This window comes from Cavia porcellus, unplaced genomic scaffold (assembly GCF_034190915.1).
Source record: "Cavia porcellus strain 051 isolate PalLab524CR breed Dunkin Hartley unplaced genomic scaffold, mCavPor4.1 scaffold_18, whole genome shotgun sequence".
In the NCBI taxonomy this organism is placed as follows: Eukaryota; Metazoa; Chordata; class Mammalia; order Rodentia; family Caviidae; genus Cavia; species Cavia porcellus.
In genome coordinates this window covers 72398174-72421531 of record NW_026947501.1, presented here as the reverse complement: position 1 = coordinate 72421531, position 23358 = coordinate 72398174, and the positions used below count along the sequence as shown (strand labels likewise).

Here is a 23358-nt window from a genome sequence, read left to right as displayed (position 1 = left end):
TTTCTTTTTCTTTTTCTTTTTCTTTTTTTTTTTTTGAGACAGGGTCTTGCTGTGCAGTTCAGGGTGGCCTCATTATGAGCCCACGCTAGCCTCTAACTTGTAGCAGTCCTCCTGCTTCAGCCTCCTGAGAGCTGAAATTGCAGCCATACACCACCACACTCAGCAAGAATTATTTTCAAAGTCAAGGCCCGCACTGTTTTCTCCAATTTCCAGTACTCATAGCCGGTGCTGCCAGCTGGCTATTATTTCTTGCTGGGGCCTCTGACCTCCAGGCTAACCTGGTTTCAGTGGAGACTGATCTCCCTTGTCTGGGGGAGCTTTCTAGACTGCTTCATTCTTTTCATTGCTTGTGCTTTGTTTCTCTAGCTACTCTGTAGTTCTAATTTTCCTGTCAGCTCCCTCCTGATTCCTGGAGATCTATTTTTTTTCTCTTTGCCAAGTTGTTTTCCAGGTGCCCAAGTGTTTCGATGCCAGATTGTGAAAAGGCTGAATTTTGCTGCTGGTCTTTATTCTGCCATGTTTAATCCTTTTTGTTTTTTGGAGACAGAGTCTTTCTTTGTAGTGCAGGCTGTTTTGAGTCACTGTGTACCCCAGGCTGGCCTCAAACTCACGGTGAACCTCCTGCCTCAGCCTCCCAAGTACTGGGATTACAGGCATGCACCACCATCCTTGGCTACTATGTTTAATTCTTTAGCTTTTGTACTAAAAGTACAGAGACCATTTTGTTATTTATCAGTGCCCCCTGTCCTGGCCTGAGGTTTCTTGTCACCTTTTAAGACTTACTTTCTTGGTGCCAGGCATAATATAAATAATGAACAAAACTTTGATAGCATATCATTTTTTGATTCCAGAATGAATATGAGCAGTTAAATTATGCAAAACAGCTGAAAGAGAGATTGGAGGCTTTTACAAGGGATTTTCTTCCACACATGAAAGAGGAGGAAGAGGTAAGCACGATTTTTTTTTCCCATTGTGATTTAAATTTATAAAATTTTTACAATGCCATTTTGCTTTGGAGTTTCGAAATAATGCATAGGATGGTAAGTGCAGTTAATGGAGAATAGACTTTAGCTCCTTTTGGTAAGTGAAAACAAATACCAGGGGGAAAATTAGTTATCAAAAAGGTTGTTGCCTTTAGTGAATGAATAATTTGGTCTCATTTACTCCAGAAATGTATATTTTCATGTGTAGTTTTCACTGTTATACATGAATAACCTTTTATATCCCCTAGTGTCTTTTCAGAATCTGTTGATGATTATATAAATTTAAAAATATATTTATGCTGAATTTAAAGACTTTAATAATGTATTTTTGAATAATGGAGTTTAGAAATCAAGTTGTAGTTTTAAGTTTATCAGTCTTCTGACAAATGTATATGTATTAGAATATCGTTGGGTGAGAACAACATTTCCTCTCTCTCTACTATGGGATGTGTATCATGGTAAGATACAAAGTATTTTATAAGAAAACAGTTAATTTTTTAGCTGTTATTGTAGTGATTCTCAACTGTGGTTTCACCTTATAATCAAATTGGTAAATTAAGAAAATATACAGATGCAGGGCTCTAATTCCAGCACTCAGGATTGCTGAGCCAGGAAGATCACACATTTGAACCTAGCCTGGAAAACTTAGTGATTTTATAAAACCCTGTCTCCCAGTAAAATGGAAACCCTGTCTCATAATGAAATAGAAAAAGGGCGGGGACTGTAGCTGTGTGAAGTTCCTGGATTCAAAACATAAACGTGCAGGTAAGCCCTTTGGGAGCCAGTTCAGTCAGTGGGATGAATTGACAGGGTCATCTTGAAGGCTCCCTAGCTCCCTGCGGTACAGCGCGTGCAGTCAGCATCGTAGTCACTGGGTTACTCCAGTGGTCCTCCTTTTTGGTTCTTTTTTTCTTTTTTGAGGTAGGTTCTTGTTATGTTGCCAACACTGGTCTTAAACCTGTGATTCTTCCACCTCAGACCCCAGGTAGCCTTTATTACACGTGTGCACCACTGCATCTGTCTTAGAGCAGTGGTTTTCAATCTGTGATGTGCTTTCCAGTTACCTATGAAACAGCAACAACAAAAACTTTGGTTCCACCTGTAAAACTTATAAATTGAAGGTTGGCACTGGGCATCTATTTTGCAGAAGAAATCTTCATGGATAATTCTCAGAGGAACCAGTGCACTAAAATACTGATTTGAGGGTGTATCTCCAAAGTTCAGAAACAGTAGTGGTCAATGTCCCAGTAGACATGTGACTTTTGTTTCCAGTGTACTGGGTATCATTCTCATTTGAGATAGGGGCCCTGTATTACAAATTTTGTAAAGGAAAATCTTGTCCTGATGCTGTAAAATTTTCAGGCTCTGATTTATTGGGGAAACGACTTAAAAAAGGACTTTGGGGGACCATATTCTTTGCTTCTTTGAATAAACTTAATAGTAATAATAGTAATAACTGAATTTGTGTCTTTGACATATTTGGTCATAATTCTACACCTAAGATACTAACTGTTTTAATGTCTACAGAGTGTAGAATAAAATTAAGTAGCTTCCCTTGGAATGTCTTTTAATTTAGGTTTTTCAACCCATGTTAATGGAATATTTTACCTATGAAGAGCTTAAGGATATTAAGAAAAAAGTGATTGCACAACACTGCTCTCAGAAGGACACTGCAGAACTCCTTAGAGGTCTTAGCCTGTGGAATCAGGCTGAAGAACGACAGAAGTTTTTCAAATATTCTGTGGATGAAAAATCAGATACTGGTGAGAGAGTGTATTTAGAGAATAATTTATTAGCTCAGTACCATTGACAGTGTTAGAATTTGTAGATTTTATCTGAGGAATAATTTAAGTCAGTTAAAAGCTGTTTGTTTGTACTTGTAAATGTAATTGGAGAACTGGGTATGTGGCACATTCCCCTAATTCCAGCACTCAGGAAGCAGAGGCAGAAGGATCTCTTTGAGTTTGAAGGCAGCCTGAACTATAAAGTGAGACTCTGTCTCAAACTAAATAAACAGAACATGTAGCTGAAGATAGTAGGTTCTATTTTAAATGTAGTGTTTTAATAATTTAACATGTACTCGGGCCATATGCAGTGCAGTGTTTCTTGGATAAATTTGTGTGTGCACATTAATAATTGTTTTTTGGTCTAATCAGAATTGTTGAGAACTACCACGTACAGAACACCTTTGCAGTATCCTCAGACTTTCCAAGCTCCACTTACCATAGTGGCTGCTTTTATCTTTCTCTGTGTTTTTCATGACTCTTCAAAGCTGTAGTTCCTGACCTACTGTGGTCCAACTTATAATTTCTTGACGTTACAAGAAAGATGGTTCACATACCATAACTCTGATACTGAATTTCATCTTTCCCGGCCACCTGTGTGCGGTGTCGCGCTCCCACCCAGCCCTTTGGTCACAGGGAAGGAGGTGCAGTGGTGCTGCAGCACCATGGCGCTGAGCCGTGAGGAGTTTCACAGCCTCGGTGCGCTCAGTGCATTTTCATCCTTGGATACCTTCTGCTGCTGATGGGTTTACTGGGACGTAACCCTGGTGTAGTCAGGGAACACCGCAGTTTACGTCCGTCTTTCCCTACTTGCCATTCTTAGTTTATACCTGGTGATACTCAGGGCACTGTAGGAGAGGGGGTGTTTTTTTATGTGTAGTTAATTTGCAAATACAAGTAAGAAATGCAGATAATGTGTGCTTGCCTTTTTTTCTTAATGGGTTACTTCTTCCTTAGTTTTTCTATTTGTCTTCAATAGCCTTTCTCTTTAAAACACTCTTCAATAAACAATTGGCATCCTTAGGCTAATAAAAATCTTCTGCTTTTTCTAGATGGGCAATAGCAGTGTCATTGCTGTTGAAATAGTCTACAACTTTTTTTAAACTGATCTTTTCTCATTTTACTTAGCAAAGTAGCTGAGATTCATGTTGAAACAAAAATGATTGTATGGGATTGGATGCAGGCCTACATCCTTAATCGGTTTTATTTTGTATTTCTAGATAGGGTCTCACAAAGTTGCCAAGGTAGAATTGGATCTTGGGATTCTCTTGCTTCAGCCTGTCAGGTGCGGGGCTTATAGTTATGTACTCTCACACCAGCTCTGTTTTTAAATTTTAGGAAGTTTGTTTTTTTTTGTTTTTTATAGGTAGTATTTTTTGGGGGGAGTACAGGGACTATACCAGCCCCATAGGAAATATTTCTTATAAAATTTTCTCAGATTACATTCCTTAGAAACCACACTTGGAGCAGGGACCCACATGCAAGTGGCTTATCAAAAGAATGTTTTGAGATGACAAGGAGAGGAAAAGGTGAGGATGAAGTGGAGAGCAAAGCACCAGCCCTGCCTGGGCACCATGACAGGGTACAGGTGGGAGTGACCTCTCTGGCAGAGCAGCCTCCTCCTGAGGAGCCATGCACAGTACTTGGGAAGGGCTCAGTGGGAGCCCACGGGAGACCTCCCGCCAGCCTCCCTGCACCCACAGAGCCAGCTCCATCCTCCTAGGCTTCTGCCCTCCTCTAGGGGTTCTGGGTGTCTGGAGATCCCGAGCTGCCAGCCTCATTCACTTTGACTGAGCAGGAGGCTCGGGCCTAGGTAATTGATGACAGAAACCCAAAGGCCCTGGAGTGGAGGCTGGGAGCCCATGGTCAAAGTGCAGCTGAGTAGCAGGGTCCCTCTCCGTGTCCCCATGTGACCCAAGGCATGCAGAAGACAGGAGGTGCTCACCGTTTGTAGTGGCCTTCCTGCCACCCACATGGGCAAAACCCTGCTGGCCTGATCTCCCTGGCTATTAGAGTCAGGGTGAGTTTGGGGCAACACTGAAACCATGGTGAGTAGGTAGTAGAGTAAACCTCAGGCCCCTACTGCTACTGTTGCCGCCAAGGCCATAGGATGTCACCCTCCCTTCTGTACTACCTGTGCTAGGTCCTCTTCCGGCTGGTACTTTGGCTCCTCCTGGTGGCTCATGCCAGTGTAGTCCCACCCTTGCTGGTCTGGTTGCTGTCCTTGCCTGTGTGCTTCCGCCCACCCGCAGCAAGACCCAGAGTGGCCAGCACTTGCCTAGTTCTGGGTTAAGGGACAGCCATTCCCAGTGAAGCCCCCTAAACCTCCCACGCAGCCCTTTCATCACTTCCACAGACTAACTTGCAGATGGTGCAGTATGTGGTGGAAACATGGGTCCCCTGATCACATGCCCTCTGTCCCACCCCATGCCATGAGAGCTGGTCCCTGGTCCTAGGCGGTTATGTGAATCAGTGTCAGCAGGTCAGCACTTGAGCTCTTGGGTGGTGGTGCTGACTGTAGTTTTGCAGGCAGAAGCAGCAAACATTAGGATAGAAGGGTCAGTACAGCCCAGGTGTCTCCTTGGGGGTTCTGCATGGTCCCCCAGGCTGGCAGACTGGTAGCCTGGCTGTGGCAGCAGCTGGTTATAAGAACCCCAGCAATGCTGGCTCTCGCACAGCCTCACCTTACCCCCACCAGCCACTTTGTTCACAACAATGGCAGAGGACAGAGACCGGTTCCGCCCATGGGATGTATAGTCCTCACAGTGGACCTCACACAAGGAGGAGGTCTATGTATTTTGTGCAGCTCCCTGTCTCCCCACACCCCTCATCCTCTGGCTTCCAGACTGTCGCATCTGGGCTCCTAGCCAAGCCATTCCCTCTGCCCAGGAGTCCAAGTGTGTCCCTTTCCACACCGGGAATGGCCAAATTCTCCACCAGAAGCTTTGGCTGCTGGTGGGACCCCTTTACTGTCTTCTGGTGCAACTGCCGAGGGAACACGGGTGGCAGCAGGCCCTTCCCATCGTGTGCCAACATGCCAGGCTGACCTCCCTTCTCTTCCTGCCACTGGGTCTAGGGTCCTCAAGACCACAGGTGTAAGCAGTGAGGAGCACTGGACTGCACAGCTGGGTAACGTGGGTCTATACCACCTAGCTATATACCCACTTGAGCCCAAACCTGGAGCTGCTGCTTTTGGATGAGGCTGGATCTACCTGACTGTGTGACTTGGGAGCCAGAGCTTAGCTTGTGATGGGCAGGTTTTGCCTCAGAGTCAGTTTCCATGTCCCAAAGAAACATTCCCTCCCAGTTCAGGAGGCTGAGACAGGAGGATCACTGTGAGTTCAAGGTCAGCCTGAACTGCCCTGGCTCAAATGTGTGTACACATGCACACCCCACCCCCCCAAACTCATTCCATTTCTACCAGATTCTAGTAGCAATCTAGACATTATTATTATTATTAATTATTTTGGTACCTGGGATCAAATTCATGCTTGCAAGGCATTTATGCCACTGAGCTAAATCCTTAACCTTAGACATCTCTAGACATTACTTTTTTTTTTTTTTTTTTTGTCTTTTTCCTTTTTATTGGTACTGGGGATCGAACTCACGACTGCCTGCTTGCAAGGCAGGCGCTTATGCCGCTGAGCTAAATCCCCAACCCCTTTTTTTTTTATCTTTTTGAGACAGGGTCTCGCTGTGCAGTTCAGGTTGGTCTTGTGTTCACTTTGTAGCCTAGGCTGGTCTCGAACTCGCAACGATCCTCCTGCCTTAGCCTCCTGAGTGCTGGGAGTACAGGTGTGAGTCACCACACCTGGCTCTTAGACACTATTTTTTAAGCTTCTTTGACTTCATATCTTCAAATATTATTTCTGTCCTCCCAAGGGCCTCAGGCATGCTAGGAAATCACTCTAGCTCTGAGCAGTATCCCAAGCCCTTTTTATTTTGGACAGTGTCACAAAATTGCTTAGCCTGGTCACTAACACAGGACTCACCTTCCTCAGCCTCCTGAGTATATGGGATTATAGGTGTGCATCACTATGTTAATTTTTTTTTTTTTTTTTACCGGTACCAGGGATTGAACTCACGACCACGCACTTGTAAGGCAGGCGCTTATGCTGCTGAACTAAATCCCCAGCCCCCACTATGTTAATTTTTAAAATATATTTTCATATTTCTACTTTGCTCAGTCACCTATTCCACCTCCCTCCTTCCTTCTCTCTTGCCTCCAAAAACCTTCCCTGATGCCTTTTGAGGGCCAGTCCTTGTGTCTGGGACAGAGTTGTTGACTTTTGTCAGAAAAGCTATCAGAAAAGTCAGCCTGCAGAGGAGTCCCTAGACAGGGGCACGGACTCAGATGCCAGCAGGGGCAATGTGAGGGAAAGCGCTGGCCTGAGCCTGGGCTGTGTTCTCCGAGGCGACTGCTGTGGGCTCAACTGGATGGGTCCTTGCCTCAGTGATAATGGGAATGAAACCAGGCAGTCAACATGGGAAAAAGTTTTACCTAAAAAGATCTGAAACTGAGCTGCACAGCTCTGACAAAGAGGAAGCTGGCCTCCTAACAAAGAGAAGCAGAGAAAATGGAAGAAGGGTTCAGTTTGAGGACCAGGTAGGAGCTCCTTGAAAGAAGCCTGCAACTCCAGAGGGCTCCCCAAACTTATGAGCAGGGAAACTGAGGACTTGGAGACCAGTGTGAGTTCTTATTAGGTTTTGTTTTGGTACCAGGAATTGAACTCATGACTTCATGTTTGCCAGGCAGGTGCTGTGCCGCTGAGCTGTGTTCCTGGCCCTGTACCCAGTGTGTGTTCTGCAACAAAGAGGCTCCTTAGGGAGGGGAAGGTTCCTTGTGCTTCCACGGGAAGCCACATGGTTTGCAAGGCCCTGGTCCTTCCTGGCAAGTGGCACAACTGGTAGAGAAGAAAAGCTTCCCACAAAGCCCTGAGTATCTCTGTGACCAGTAAAAAAAAAGGCTAATCGTGATCAACTACTTGGTTAAACACCCAACAGGAAAGTATAACCAGAAACTGGAATAATTAATGATAGCACAAAACCAGGAAGATCTTCATCCATTTCTCATGAAGATTAAGGAATAGCCAGGCTTGGTAGTCCATGCCTATAATCCCAGCACTTGGAAGGCTGAGGCAGGAGGATCACTGTGAATCTGAGGCCAGCCTGGGCTACATAGTCCTTCAAGGTCAACCTGACTCTGTTCCTCACTAAAAGCTTGGTATGTTTTTTTCTGAGGCAGACAAAAACTTAAAAGCAGTTTCTGCGAAAAACCAGGACTCTTCACTTGGGCCCGCAGACAGCTGACAGGGAAGGAAAAGTAGAACAAAGCTTGACCGTCATTTTACAAGACCCAAGCGAAACCCTCGTCAACTCTGCCCAGGCAGGCCAGTCACAGAGCAGGTGAATGTGCAAAAGCTGGTGAAGCAACACTTATGAGCCCTGGGCAAAATGACATATTAACCACTGATCTGAAGGAGCATCTGCCTGTGTAAAATAAGAAACAGAAACATTTACTGGGGGCTGGGGGGGAGGCTTGGGTGGTTGTGGAGTTTGGGGATTGGAACGGGCTTGGTGCACACACAAAAAGGGAGCGGGAAGTTTATCTCTGGAGTGAGAAGGAGAAGTCGAAGTTACTCTTGGAGAGAGAAGTTGTTTCTCTGGGTCTGGTACCAAGCTTGGAGAGTGTCATGTTACTGACAGCTAAGCCCCAGGCTGGCAGCACCCATGAGGGAACAGATACGTTCAGCTTGCAGAGATGCCATCGGTAATCACAGCACAGCTAACACAGGGCACTTACATGTTCAGTGTTTTTTTTGTTTGTTTGTTTTTGTTTTTTGTCTTTTTCGTTTTTATCGGTACCAGGGATTGAACTCACGACTGCCTGCTTGCAAGGCAGGCGCTTATGCCGCTGAGCTAAACCCCCAGCCCTTTTTCCTTTCTTTCTTAAATTTAAATTTGAAACAATCCTTACAAATTTCTGAATTTGGATTCATAGCTTCCCATCCTGCATTTTAGCTAGGACTAGTTTGGGATAACAGATCTCTAAGCAACCTTTTTTTTTTAACAGTAAAGGGATTGCATCCGGGGTCTTTGCACCAGTTACAGTCCCATCCCCTTTAACATTTTTTAAAATTTTGAGCCAGTCTTGCTAAGTGGCTGAAGTTAGGCTTGAACTCATGATCTTCCTGCCTCAGCCTGCCAGACTACTGGGATTACAGGTGTGTGCCACTATGTTGGCCCTAGGCAACCTTGTCTAAGGGTAAAAATAGCAGAAAAATAAATTAGATAAAGGGCCATGTGCAGCACCAAGAGAAATAAAAGAAAAAAATAGCAGTCTTTGCGGTATCGACACTTTGGGATTTTATTCATTTATGTTTGGTACCGGGTATCAAACTCACAACCCTGTGCTTACAGGCAGGCACTTATGCCCACTGAGCTAAATCCCCAGCCAGTGGGGTTTTATATAAAAGGGAACAAAGACAAGGGGCAGACTTACACATCTGGTCTGGGGGAATCTGGTCACGTGGGGGTCTGGTTGGCTGGTGTTTCACGACTGATTCTGCCAGTTTCCGGGAGAGCCATCATCTCTGGGGGACAGTCAGGGATGAACACTGCCATGCTTTAAATGGGCAACAGGCAACACCTGCCCCTCTGTCCCCAAGGTGGCCCCTAATTTTCTTAATTCTCCCAAAAGATTTCTTTTTTCTTTTTGTCTTTTTCCTTTTTATCAGTACCGGGGATTGAATTCACGACTGCCTGCTTTCAAGGCAGGTGCTTATGCCGCTGAGCTAAACCCCCAGCCCCTGATTTCACCTTCTTTTTCTTTTTTTTTTTTTTTTTTTTTTTTTTTTTTTTTTTAGAGACAGGGTCTCACTATATTGCCCAGGCTGGAGTGCAGTGGCTATTCACAGGCGCGATCCCACTACTGATCAGCACGGGAGTTTTGACCTGCTCCGTTTCCGACCTGGGCCGGTTCACCCCTCCTTAGGCAACCTGGTGGTCCCGCTCCAGGGAGGTCACCATATTGATGCCGAACTTAGTGCGGACACCCGATCGGCATAGCGCACTGCAGCCCAGAACTCCTGGACTCAAGCGATCCTCCCACCTCAGCCTCCCGAGTAGCTGGGACTACAGGCGTGCGCCACCACGCCCGGCAATTTCACCTTCTTTAAAGAGGCAAGAGGCAATGGTCTCTTATCTTCTATAATTGCTTCAAGCTGATACATGGGTGCAGACCCTATCTGCCCTAGTGGGTACAGGGATCCCTGGCTGGCTGATCTAAGTGAGACAATGTCCAAGGTGCTGGCTCCTGAACAAGGAGGGCTCCAATTTCTGGGAAACCTTTAGCTTTGCTTGAAATTGTGGCAGCCTTGAGGAAACAAATTTAACAATTCAAATAGAGACAGGCCCAAACTAAGAGCAGTAAAATAGCAGTAAGAAGCCAAGTAAGGCTGAGTAGGGCAGCCATGGTTACTGTCCGGATGGTGCTTGGGGCTGCATCCAGGTCTTACGGTGAATAGCCAGGAGGGCTGCTCATCATCCTTCTTCTATCTGTGTCAAGCTTCCCTGAGTTATTCACACAGGAGCAACAGGTCTTGTTAATGATTGATACTCCCCTGTCAGTGGCGAGGAGGTAATCTAGAGCTAGTCTATCAGGAATATTTGCAAGGGAATCTTGGCACTCCTGGAAGGTTTTTAAAGCTTGCCCTGTATTTTTAGGTAGTAAAAGGCCACAGTGAGATTTCTTAGTTGCTTAAAGATGTATGAAGCCTACTCAAGGAGCAGTCAGGCCAATAGCTGCTCCTATCACAGCAGAGATGAACCCATAGCTCTCTTGACCATCGTGGGTTTGGGGTGCCACAGCTTGCTCTGAGGTTGACATTCCTTTCTCCAGTGACCAGGTCTGCAAAAAGCACATTAGTTTTTCCTAAGAGGCTAGTGGCCTTGGAGTTGTACCTGGGCTCTGGTCCTACCTGTCAAGGCAAGCCACTGTCAGGTAGCCACAGGGCAGCAAGAAGCCTCAGGCTGCAGCTAAGCACACATCTGTCTCTTTAGTCCTCCTGTTATTAAAGATCATATTAAAGGTCCTGATTATTAAAGATCATAAAAGCTAAATGGTTAAAAAAAAAAAAAAAGCTAAATGGTTCAGAGAGTCTGCGGGCCAGCAGTCACCTTCTGCAATTCTCTGTGCACCTGGGGCTGATAGGGACATGAAATGCATAGCCAGGAACACTTGTCCCTCCTGGCTGCTGGGCCCTAGGCTGGTTTATTTTCTTATGACCTCCACTGATCACCCCTAAAATAGTGCAGGATTTCTCCAGTCTCTCAGCTCACTTCTTTGACCTTGCCACAGTGAACAAGGTTATGGCAGATTCTCATCCCCTTTGCCATGCATGTTGTCCTGGGATCATGGCAGTCTCTGCTTTGAGATGTTCTCTGACCCCTCAACCCACATGGCTGGGCAGTGTTTCCTGCTCAAAAAATACAGCAGCCACAGAATCTCCTTTCCATCCTGCAGCACAGGGATAAAAGTATCTAAATGTTGGCTGTTGCAGTCAGGGATTGTGCACAGAACAATTAGAATCAGGACATGGAGTTTATAATAATGTTTTATGATGGTCACCCAGTGTTAACACAAGAAACTGCAGGAAATCTATCTACAACACCAGAGATATAGAATATTTAGTCAAGGGGCTAAATCTCACAGCAATGTCCCACATGAGTCCAGATGAAGACCCAGAGCTCATGACAGTGCCTCCCATGAGTCCAACTTGAGGTCTAGAGCCCACAAGAAGGACTCATGCCAGGCTCTTTTATGGATCCGTGCTGGGAAGGCCCAAGGGTCAGCAGTGGAAGCCAGAAAGTACATGCCAGCGGGGTGAAGGAGCTGTGCTGGTGGGATGAGGATTCTATACTGGAGCCAAGAAGCCACACTCATAACAAAGACCAGGGCTGTCCTGAAAAGCACTACAGTCATTCTCAGCAACATGGAGGCCCCGAGCTCCTCTGACGATAAGCACAGTCAAATACATGCCAGGAAGCCAGCGTGATGAGTTTATCCTGGAGATCAAGCATTGTATGTCTTCCTCTCTGGAGCCAGGAAGCAATGCTCAATGTGAAGTCCGGAGCTTCTCCAGGACAATCGACGGCTCAAACAGTAACATGTAGAGAACCCACAATGTCTCCACACCTCAACACATAGCTTCTCCTTCTCTACCTCTCTATTTATGCTAGCAACTTTCCTCAGGTGGGACATCTACACTCAGTACCATGCTGGTGTAATCTAGCTGGCATTAAGATGACTACCAGTTTTTAATCCATAACAATGGCACAGGTCAGGTCAAAGGTTAGCACAATCCTGTTTTGTGTTTTTGTTTTTTTGGTGCCAGCAACCTTTATTGGTTGCAAGGTCAATGAAAGGGAATTCAACATCCAGCTCCAGGGCTGCATCCACGGACCTGTCCAAGGGCACACTCCCAATCCTTTTTAAAATAGCACCAGGTGGAGGTGAGGAAAGGCTACATAAACCCAGTGGGTTTTCCTTAATCCTTATCCTATATAGAGCAATAAAAGCCTGCATATAAGGAACCTTGCCCCACTGGCCTTTCCTCTTGTAGACAAATCTAGCTGTAAAATTGTGCTGTAACAGAGGGGCCCATTTTTTGGCCATCTCTCCTAGCTCCTTAGGTGATACCAAGGCCAGACTATATTACGAAAGAAAATCACTTTCTTCCTTGTTAAATTTATTCCAGTTTATCAAAAGGCATCCTAATGGTGAGTCCTTTAGAATGTTCCCTGTGGCCCTCATATTATGGTAGGATTTTTGTTAGGTGGAAGTATCTTGCATCAAACTAAGCAAAAATAACCTAGACTCACTTGGCCTGTTATGTCCCTTTGACCAGAAGATGAAACAAGAAGCTATGGCAGCCAAGTCTCAAAGGGAAAAGTCCCCCTTTTTCCTTGAATAAAACAATTGAGGTGACCCACCAGGGTGACTTAGATCTCCAAAATCTGTTTGACAAGTTAGGAGTTTATGGAGGGTGCAGGGTTCCCAGTGAGTCTAGAAAGGATAATGATTTAACAGCAGATCAAATCAGAAAAGCAATTGGCACAGCAAGGCGGTCAGCCGAAGGGGCTGGGGTTGGTTGGGTTGGAGCTGAACAAAGGGCTGAGGAAAGAAGTTCCCAAGCCATTGGTGCCATTGGCCTCCTAAGGGTGATGGGTGTGTGTGAACAGGGTTTGCCACTCCAATCACTTGGGCTGCCAGGCTGAGAAACCAGGTCCCCAAACTGAGTAAAACAGTGGGAATTATCTTTGGTAGATTTTGAGTGAAAAAGAAAAGGATTACTAGGTTTTCACCAGTCCTGAGGATCTATGTTCCCCAGACAGTGGCAGAGAACACAACCCAAAGGACCCCAGAGTTACAAATTACAAGAAGGTGAGAAACAGAGGAGTTGCTAGCAGCACAGAACAGACTAGAGAGCAGCAGGAGGGTGCCTAAGAAATTCAGAACCCCTGTTCAATGAAAGAAGTGTCTCCAAGGCTTTTAGGAAAGGAACCAGTGCTACTCCAAACCAGTGACCAGACAAGCCATCAACTAACCAGGACAATCCTGGGCCCCTGTTCCTAATTGGTAAAAGTCTCAATCAGGTTCCCCCCAAAACTTTTATGGCCAAACCAGCAGAGGTTAGGGGACTAAAAAAAGTGGGTTACTAATACCCATAGGGTTGGTTTGGAGTAAATCAGTTTTTTTTTTTTTTTTTATCGGTACTGGGGATCGAACTCACGCTCACGACCGCACACTTGCAAGGCAGGCACTTATGTCACTGAGCTAAACCCCCAGCCCCCATGGGGTAAATCAGATCTAGTTATTATTGCTGTACACTAGCAAAAAGAGCTTTGTTATATTTGTATTATACCAAAATACCTGTAATGTGGCCGTACTGTTCTCTATGTGTCACTGGGCCCAGAATAAAATAAATCAGTGCTGCTTTTTTAAAATATGTTTTTGCTCCATTTTTTGAAATCGAGTTTGGGGGCTCATTTGTGGATTACAATAATTATTTCCACCCTGTGCTCCTAGCTCTGCCCCTTTTGGCTTGAGGGACCATTTGGTTCTCACGAGATGGTGGTGGGGGGGGGGGAGGGTTGCCCGGTAGGCAGGCTGGTAGGCAAGCGCTAGTGGAACCCAGGGTGACCCACAGACTTGGGCAATGGAGACTTCTGGGCGTAGCTGAAAGTCCCTGTGACTCTCTACCCTTGTTTACCTAATTTACCTCTGTTGTAAATTAGGGCTAATGAACCTTGTCAAACAGACACTCCCTGAGTGGCGTGCCTCCCAGAACTGGGCAGGAATCGGCCCGAAATTTTCAGGTATTAAAGGAAAATGAAGGCACAGTCACTAGCTGGACACCTGCAGGTTCAATCTAGGTCTCTGCTACAGGGCTTGTCAACCAGCACCAGCAACCAGCAGGCCGAGCCCTAAGACTCTGGAGCCCTTCAGTCCCCTGCGTCTTATCAGGCTCTGCAGGCCCCGCCGGCCCAGCCATCCCGACCCCACCCTGATCACAGGCCCCAAATGCCGCCTGGAGACTCGACCGTTGCAGGGCCAGGGCCGTCCACTGACCGAGGCCAAACAGGAGACCCGGCGAGAGAGCGCCTATGGACCAGGTGGGACCCGCAGGAAGAGGATCCAGAGGGCGGTGACCCGGGACGACACAGGGGCGGGCACAAACCACTTCCACCACTGCCCGGAGCAGCCAAGAGTGCGCCCGTGAAGACCACGCCCACCTAGCAAGCCGCGCTCACTAACAAGTCATTCCCTCCTTGGGATCACGCCTCCACGCATCTTGAATAGCCAATCGTAGAGCGCTATGCTGACGGCGGCGGCGCGCGGCAGGCCAATGAGACGGCGAGTTGTTGGGCGGCCCGCCGCAGGCCGCACCCAGTTCGGGCGGCGGGGGCGAGCTTAAGGGTTGAGAGGCGGAGAGGCCGGGTGGGCCGCGGTTGCGGACTAGGGTGCGCGCGGCGGACAGGGGGCGGAGCCAGGATCGAGACTGAGCGGTGAGTCCAAGGCTACCCTCGGACCCCTAGCGAGTCGCTAGCTGCCCAGTATTTGCCTAGGTGAGGCCCGCGGACGGGTCGGGGGCGGTGGCAGGGCGGGCGGCGAGGAGCACGGCCTGGTCTCAGGGCACCGGCGGGGCGCGGCGACTGTGCAAGGACCTGGGTGAGGCCAGTGGGGCGCGGGGCCTGCGGCGCGCCTGACAACGAGCGGGGCGGGGAGGCCGCGGCTGTGCAGCGGGGAGCCAGCTGTGTGGCTCCGCGGTTCTTGCACCCAGGGAGTCCCGCTGGGCGCGGGGTCAGCTCTGATCTGGGGATGCCGTCCGTGCCAGAACGCGGCCACTGCGGGGTTTCTGTGCAGACGCATCCGCATCCTGCAGGTCGGCTCTTCTGATTGAAAACTGCGGCTTCTGCCCAAAGAGAAAGCCACATCTGCACACGAATCCTAATAGAGTGGTCCCGGAACTTTATTAGAGATGGCTGTGGGCCATTGTGGCCCTCCCCTTCTTTTTAAAATGTTACAGGACCACTCCCCTTAAGAATTATTTTAATCTTTATTTTTGTAGTTAATATCTCAAGATATTCGATAGATGTCTTATGTTTTATTGATAGGTATTCACTTTGAAATAAATACTTTACTTCACCTGAAGCTGCTGTTGGTTTGTGCTTAAAACTAGATAAAGCAATTGTCTCAGACCCCAAAGACCAAGAACATAGCTGATAGCTGTATGCATGGCTAGTAAGTTATTTTAGAGATCCTGTGTTAGAAATTGATTGCTGTCTAAGTGGTGGGAGGAAACACACGCTCAAATGATTCAGTTTGTTTCTTGGAAAACACAGTCACGAAAACAAGCAGAGTCCCTCAGTAGTTCAACAGGCACCAGTAGGGCAAGACATTTCAGGCTGAGGGTGGACTGCAAAAATCGCAGTCTTTAGCTGATGGTTGAAGCCAGTGATGCACACCACAACTGGGGTTTGAATTCTGGGCCCTCACCCTGTGGTACAGCCTCAGCTTTTTTTTTTTGGAGGGGCTGTAGGAGACAGTGAGAGTTTCACTAAATTGCTAAAATGCCCAGGCTGGGCTCAAATTGACAATCCTCCTGCCTCAGCCTCCCATTCGGGTAGGATTACAGGTAAACACTACCATGCCTGGTTTACATCACTTTTGAGAATCCAGAATTTTAACACACCCTTGACTAGTAAAGTTGTTTTTAAAGGAAGTGGATGGTTTTGACTGGCAAAAGTGCTTTTCAGTATTGATGTGGTTGAAAACTGCACAGTATGTAAGATTTGTTAGTGTACTATTCGTGGTGTGCAGGTTTGAGTTTTAAAGTCAGAGTCTATGATCCATATTAAATTTAGTTCTACCCAATCTTTTTTTTTTTTTTTTTTTTTGGTCTTTTTTCATTTTTATCGGTACCGGGGATCGAACTGACGACCGCCTGCTTGCAAGGCAGGTGCTTATGCCGCTGAGCTAAACCCCCAGCCCCAGTTCTACCCAATCTTCAAGATACAAAAGAGAGATAGTTTCTTTTCTAAAATAAGTCTATGCAGGCTGATCATTTTTTGCATGAACTCTTTTGATGTTATCTGATACAGTATTGGTAAGGTGTGTTCTTTTAACCAGGGATTGAATTTTTAGCCTTATGCATGCTGGGCAAGTGCTGTATCACTGAGCAACATTCCCAGCCCAAGGTTTTGCTGAAAAAATGTTTCCTTACATGACTTTTAGTTTTTAGTTCTTTCAGTAATCATGTTTGGATCAGAAAAGTAAATACTGAAGTGCTTCAGAGATAGTAATGTATTTCTATTTCGTGTTTCAGTTGGTTGTTCTCCCATCTGCACCCAACTCTTCACATGCATATGCTGAGAGAATCCTTTCATCTGGTTTCTACAGTTACCAGTTCACAGCCAGTCCTGTTTCATTTGTCCCCTGAAATTCCAGATGCCTTATCATTTTAAATGTTAAGTATTTCGGGCCGGGTGTCGTGGCACAGGTCTGTAATCCTAGCATTCTGCGAGCCTCAGTGACGCCCAGAGGATTGCAAATTTGAGCCTGTCTCCAAATGAAAAGTAAAAAAAGGTCCAGGTTGTAGTTCATTGTGAAGGCCCCGAGTTCAGTTTTCAACTCCTCAGTCCAGGTTTCAATATGTGTTTTTTTAATAACTTTTCAAAACAGTAAACACAAATATTATCAGAAAAAGGAGTAATTCCTTAATAACATTGAATATCTAGCCATTGTTAAAATTTTCTTGGTTGTCTCAGCATTTTTTACTTTTAAATGTATTTTTCATAATTTTTTTTTTTTTAGCAGTTTGAGTTAGGATCTAAATGTGGCCTGTGCATTGTGACTAGTTGGCTTATTTGATTTATTCATTTTTGAGTCAAGTTCTAGCTCTGGTCTTGAATTTGCTATCCTCTTGCCTCTGCATTCCAGTGCTGGAATCACAAGGTATGACCACCACTTGAAGTTTGTGACCACTTACTGTACGGGCTCCACTGCCTCATTTCTCCTCCTATTTGTGTGTTTATTTATTTTGGTACTGGGGTTGAACTCATGACCTTGTGTTTACCAGGCAAGTGCTTGAGCCACTGAGCTAAATCCCCAGCCTGCCTCTAACTTCTTTATTTATTGATGCAACCTTGTAGTTTGCCCCAGGAGTAATACCGTGCCTGGTTTAGACTCCCTCTTGTGCTGTAGTTTAACAACACAGAATTCACCTGGTTATTAAAGGTGTGATCAGGTTCAGGTCTAGTTTAGTTTTGGCAAGAAGACTTGCTAGGGAGGCAGGTGGATGAAGATTAACAGTCTTCCTGTTAGCAGCCCTGGTGCTCAGTGCTTGGAATCATTGCATTCCAAGCACTGAAAATTGTTGATAGTTTAATTCTGTAACTTCATTTATTATTTCTCACCGATAAAGAGAAATTTTTCGGGGCTGGGGATTTAGCTCAGCGGCATAAGCACCTGCCTTGCAAGCAGGCAGTCGTGAGTTCGATCCCCAGTACCAATAAAAAGGAAAAAGACAAAAAAAAAAAAAAAGAGAAATTTTTCTTCATTCACTTCATTCAAAAAGTGGAGGGTAAACTAAGTGTGGTGCTGTCTGCCTGTAATCCCAGCCCTGTGTGACTGAGGCAGGACAATCTCAGGATCAAGGTCAGTTAGGGCTGTGTATGCAGTGAATTCAAGGATAGCCTAAACTACATTTTGGGATCCTGTTTCAAAAACTGACCAAAAAAAGGTAGGGTAAATACTAGTTTCTTTCTGTGTGCTAGGGTTCTCTGTGTGTGTTTTTTTTTATTTTTTTTTATTTTTTATTTTTGTCTTTTTGCTTTTTATCGGTACCAGGGATCGAACTCACGACTGCCTGCTTACAAGGCAGGCGCTTATGCCACTGAGCTAAATCCCCAGCCCCTCTGTGTGTGTTTTGAGCCAGGGTCTTGCTCTGTAGCCCATGCTGGGCTAGGATGCTTGATTCTCCTGCCTCACCTTGCTGAGCATGCCAGCATGGCTGACTGGTTTTTATTTTCATCACAGTGTTTGGTAAGTTACATAGATGTCCCACACTTGCCACGTAGGCTTTGAGTCGGAGTGTTTTGCCCAGCTCTGAGTTTGTTGAAGGTCTCGGGCTGCGCTGGAGTGGAGTTAATGTATTTTCACCTTACAGAACATAACCCAGTGGAAGTTGGAGAGCAGTTACAGTATCTTGTGAATATTGATTTGTGTACCTGGATTATGTACTCAGAATAAAATGAGAAATTTTATAAAACAAAAGAACCCACCTTTGATGTCCTACTGTAGTTAGCACAAAATCCTGATTTCCTGTGCTGCAGAGATTTCATGCTCTCTGCACGCTTGTGCACATTGACAGTGCTCTTCCTGGATTATGTATGGCTCATGTCTACTTCAGGGTGCTGTTGATTTCTCTACCTGAGATGTTCTGTCCCGCCCAGCATGGCCAGCTCTTACTTAGTTGTAAGCCTCTGCTGAATGTGCAGTGCATTTGAGTTCTTAACTCTGCTTAACAAGGTGTATAGTTCAGGTTGTCTTGAACTCACTAGCCCAGGCTGTCCTCTAACTCAGCAATCCTCCTGCCTCAACCTCCCAAGCCCTGGGATTACAGGCAAGCCCCTCAACACCCAATTAAATGTTTCTTTACAATTAGGCTTCCCTGTTACAAATGCAGATGCTTCCTTTGGCCTTCAATTTTATTGCTGTATCTGCTTACCCTCGCCTTTTTTTCAGCAAGAACTGTACTGCATGAAGACAGAGGCCACATTTACCTGCCCTCTGTGTCACTGGTATAAAAGAGTGCTCTGAAATGTAGACAGGGCTGTGTTCTGTGTCTTGGAGCTTTTTAGAGACTTTGCATGGCCTGTGGACCAGAGCTCCTGGGCAGGTCCTGCAAGAATTGGCCTCTTCTCACATTTCCAGCTCTCCTTATGATGCCCAGGTTTGTGCGCCACTGTGTGCTGAGCGCTGTGGACTCAGTGATTTAGGTTTGGTGTTGGAGTCTTTGGGCCCTTTAAGCCACACCCCCAGGAGAGGAGAGCCAAGCATAGGGTCCTGAAGTTTAAGGGACAGCTGCAGGAAGCTTGAGTTAAGCTTACCCTTGAGAGATGGGCACAGTCACCAAAGGAAGCAGTGTCATTCTGTGAAGGAGGAAGTTTTGATTTTGAAGGCTAAACTCAGCACGCCCGCTTTTTTTCTGGAGACAGGGTTTCACAGCGTAGGCGTAGCCTGGAGCTCATGATTCTCCTGAATGGGCTTCCAGAAGTGTGGGGGTTTCAGGCCTGTGCCTGCATGCTCAGCTCGTACCCCATTTTACAGCAGTGGTTTGAGGTGCACAGGCTCATGTGCCCCAAGAGGGCATTACACCGACTGCCACACCCCTGCCGAGGTTCGGTGCTCATGGGAAAGGCCCATCACCTTGGGTGGTGGCACTGCCTTGCGGGTGCTGTGTCAGGGCAAAGTGCTCTGCAGGGTCCCTCACTATTCTCTCTGTTTAAATGGTGCCTCATGCTCTGTGTCAGGGCAAAGTGCTCTGCAGAGTCCCTCACTATTCTTTCTGTTTAAATGGTGCCTCATGAATAGGGACATGCCTTTAATTAGCAGAAGAGAGAGTCTAACATCCAGACTGTAAAGTTAAATTTCCATCTTTTGAAGGGCTTTCTCTTTTTTTTGGTCTTTCTCATTTTTACTGGTACCGGGGAATGAACTCACGACCACCTGCTTGCAAGGCAGGCGCTTACGCCGCTGAGCTAAATCCCCAGCCCCTGGGCTTTCTCTTTTTTGAGACAAGGTCTCACTATGTAGTCCCAGGTAGACCTTTGAGTCACTATGAAGCATAGGCTGGCCTGAAACTCACTACAGTCCTCCTGCCTCTGCCTCCTAAGTGCTGGGATCACAGGTGTTGCCACTATGCCCAATTTTGAAGTGTTTATATACTCAGCATGTGCTTTTTTGTATTTTCTCACTTAATCCTTAACGAAACTCTTACTAAGTAGACAGCGTCATCTTTTCAGATGAAAAGAGAGAGTTGACTGCTGAGGTTACTTGGTGGGGGGATGGGGTTGTAATTCAGGCTGGAGATGCCTGACTTTGAAGGTCCTGCCCTGTCCCTAGCTTTGCAGCCCTGGCCATACCCCTAGGTCCTGCCCACACCCTTTTTTGCTCAGCCTGGGTTGTTTCACTACCGTATTTCTGCAGCTAGCACCGTGCCCAAAATGCAGCAAGTCTGTGTGGAGTGTTTTTTTGTGTTAGTGTTTTCCAGTTAGTTTAACAGGCCTTGTTGGGGCTGGGGGTTTAGCTCAGCAGTGTAAGTGCCAGCTTGGCAAACTTGAGGTCGTGAGTTCGATCCCCAACCCCCCCCCCCCAAGAAAAAAAGAAGAAGCTGCTCTAGTGCTCTAAATCCATATGGTCATGAGGCGATGGGTTGTTGGAGGCATTGTTCATTGTAATAAATGAATGAAATAAAATATTTCTCTCAAGAAATTTGCTTTATTTTTCTTTGAATAAAATACCCTCCTTCCCCGTAGCCTTTTTGAGACAAAGCCTTAACTGTGTTGCCTAGGCTGGTCTTGAACTATGAGCTCACTCATAGTCATGACTCAGCCTCCAGAGTAATAAGATGACAAATACATGCCCTGCGCCTGGCTTGTTTGAAAAACCAGGCCATCCAAGAATGAATTTTTATTTTATGTTTTTCTTTAGTCTTTCAGTAGTGGTTTAATAAAAAGAGCTATGTGGGGGGGGGCGGACTTCCGAGAGAACATGGCAGACAAATAACAGCAGCCATGGAGGCTCTCTGAGATTACCAGTTAAAAATCCAGGAGCAGTGCCGTGTGAGGAGTCCTACGCAAGGGGAGATGTACCCTGCCGACCCAGGAATGAATTAAGCTGAGACAAACCAACTGGAAATGCAATTCTGATGCTATAACAGGAACAGATAAAATCTCAGTGCGGAAGCTGGATCCCGCGCCATTGGAAGCCGTGATTTGAATTTCCTGCTGCTGCTGCTGCGTCCCAATCCGCACAGCAGGGAGAGAGATGCACGAAAGCTCTGAGAGCTGGAATCGGCGAACCAAACGGCATTGAGGGCAGAACTGGCAGGGAGCCCTGCATCGACCTGCAGTGAGTGAGAGAAATGGGGACCCTTTCCTAGACTAGGAGGCTCCAACAGAGGACATTCTGGGAACAAGCAGACTAGCCGGAACAGGGCCTTGCAGTGACTTTAGTCACATATTCCCCTCTCAAGCGGGAGTGGTGGGGAGCGCTTGGCCTGGTGATGCTGCGGACTAAGATCCAGTAGGCTAGCCCAAATCAGGTCCCTGCGCCTGGCGGTGCACCCTAGCAGTGAAGCATTCAGTAGGTTGACCTGGAGGGGCGGGCCCAGCAGAGGCTGCCCAGGTCTGTGTCTCTCTAGTACACTGCAGTGGGCGGGAACACCTAGCCAGTGAATTCAAACAAACTGTAACAGACAAAGAGGAAAAAAAAAAAAACAAAACAAAAACTGGGCCTCCTACATACGCTTTTATGGAAGGAACAAACAGTATGGGAAAAGGGAGCAAAAAGAAAGGGTCCTCAGTCCCCAATCCTGAGAACATATCTGACATGGCACCTATAGACATAAAGCGGTATCTCCGGAGCCTCATAGACGAGTTCAAAAATGAAGTATTTAATGAAATGAAGTAGAATAGTTAGAGAAATGCTAAGCACCGCCCAAGAAAAAACAGATGGTGGAATGGAAGAACAGAAAAAAAGGGGAGAATTGTTTGATGGAGAAAATAGAGAAAACATAGAATACGTGAAGCAGGTTCAAAGAAATTACCAGGAAACTAAAAACTGTATTGAAAGCTGGCAGAACAGCTTGAAAGCAACTAAGGATAGATTATCAGAACTGGAGCACAGATTTGTAAGGTGGGAGCAGGAAATGAAAAACTTAAAAATAACAAAAAAACAGCAATAATACAAAGACTAGAAGATGATAAGAGGATCTATAATTTAAGAATTAAGAACATAAAAGAAGAAGTAGGGACTCAAACAAATGAACTACAAAAGCTATTCACAGAAATAATCCAGGAGAATTTCCCTAATTTAGCAAAAGGTAAAGATACTCCGATGTATGAGACATACAGGACCCCAGCCACCTACAACCCGAACAGAGCTACACCCAGGCATATAATAATCAAAATTCCAGAAATGCAATATAAGAACAGAATATTAAAAGCTGTCAAAGACAAGAAACAGATCACTTACAAGGGAACACCCATCAGAATTACAGCAGACTTCTCGGCACAAACCATCAAATCACGAAGAGCGTGGGGGGAAATAATTCAAGCTTTGAAAGATAATAACCTCCAGCCAAGATTGATATATCCTGCACAACTATCCCTAGAAATTGATGGCAAAACAAGGTGCTTCCAGGATAAAGAGGAACTAGGGGAATTTGCAATCACCAATTCAACTCTACAGAGGTTACTGCAGGATATTCTAAAAAATGAAAAATACCAAGATTCCAGAAATAGTGGCAGAGCAGCCACAATGAATGGAGCAGAAAGGAAAATGAAGAAGACAAACTGACAACTAATGACAGAAAAAGAACTCAACAGAAATGAGGCAGAGAAGGTTGGATGGTAGGAACAGCCATTTTGGAGAAAACAAGACATCATAATAGGTAGTGCTGATTTAATATACGGTTGTTTTGAAGTCCCATCAAGCTTTTGTTCTTTTGTCTCCATTGGTTTTAACGTGTTGTATCTTATTGGATTTTATTATATGTGATAATACAAACAAAAACTTTTATAGACAAGGAGATTATACAGAAACCATTGTTCATTTTCTGTTAGTTGATTCTAAATACCCTGTAATACTGTCATTCTCTTGAATGGTTTTACATTGTCTTGATATGTTTGATGCTGCAGTATATGATGTTATACCCAAAGATTTTAAGGGAAGAGACACTATGGTAACTACTATTATGTCGAGATTATCTTGTGGTGAAACACTATTTTGCTTAAATGGCTAT

At 45.7% G+C, this 23358-nt stretch overlaps 2 protein-coding genes across 15 annotated transcripts in view; both read left to right on the top strand.

The window, feature by feature from the left end:
- Positions 1-13774, top strand: part of LOC134471475 (F-box/LRR-repeat protein 5-like) — a 43483-nt gene extending 29709 nt beyond the window's left edge. The window contains exons 4-6 of the mRNA XM_063230401.1: positions 852-947; positions 2560-2746; positions 8013-13774. Of these exons, the coding sequence (XP_063086471.1) occupies positions 852-947; positions 2560-2746; positions 8013-8077 (348 nt within the window). The 3' untranslated portion in view covers positions 8078-13774. The remainder of the gene's footprint in view (positions 1-851; positions 948-2559; positions 2747-8012) is intronic.
- A 905-nt stretch (positions 13775-14679) lies between these two features.
- Add1 (adducin 1) overlaps positions 14680-23358 on the top strand; it is a 69925-nt gene continuing 61246 nt past the window's right edge. For 13 of the 14 annotated variants that reach the window (XM_023566949.2, XM_023566946.2, XM_063230373.1 and 10 more), the window contains exon 1: positions 14680-14836. The gene's annotated coding sequence lies outside the window, so the exon portion shown is untranslated. Of the gene's footprint in view, positions 14897-23358 lie in introns of all 14 variants that reach the window. The other variant, XM_004999890.4, reaches the window with a different exon arrangement.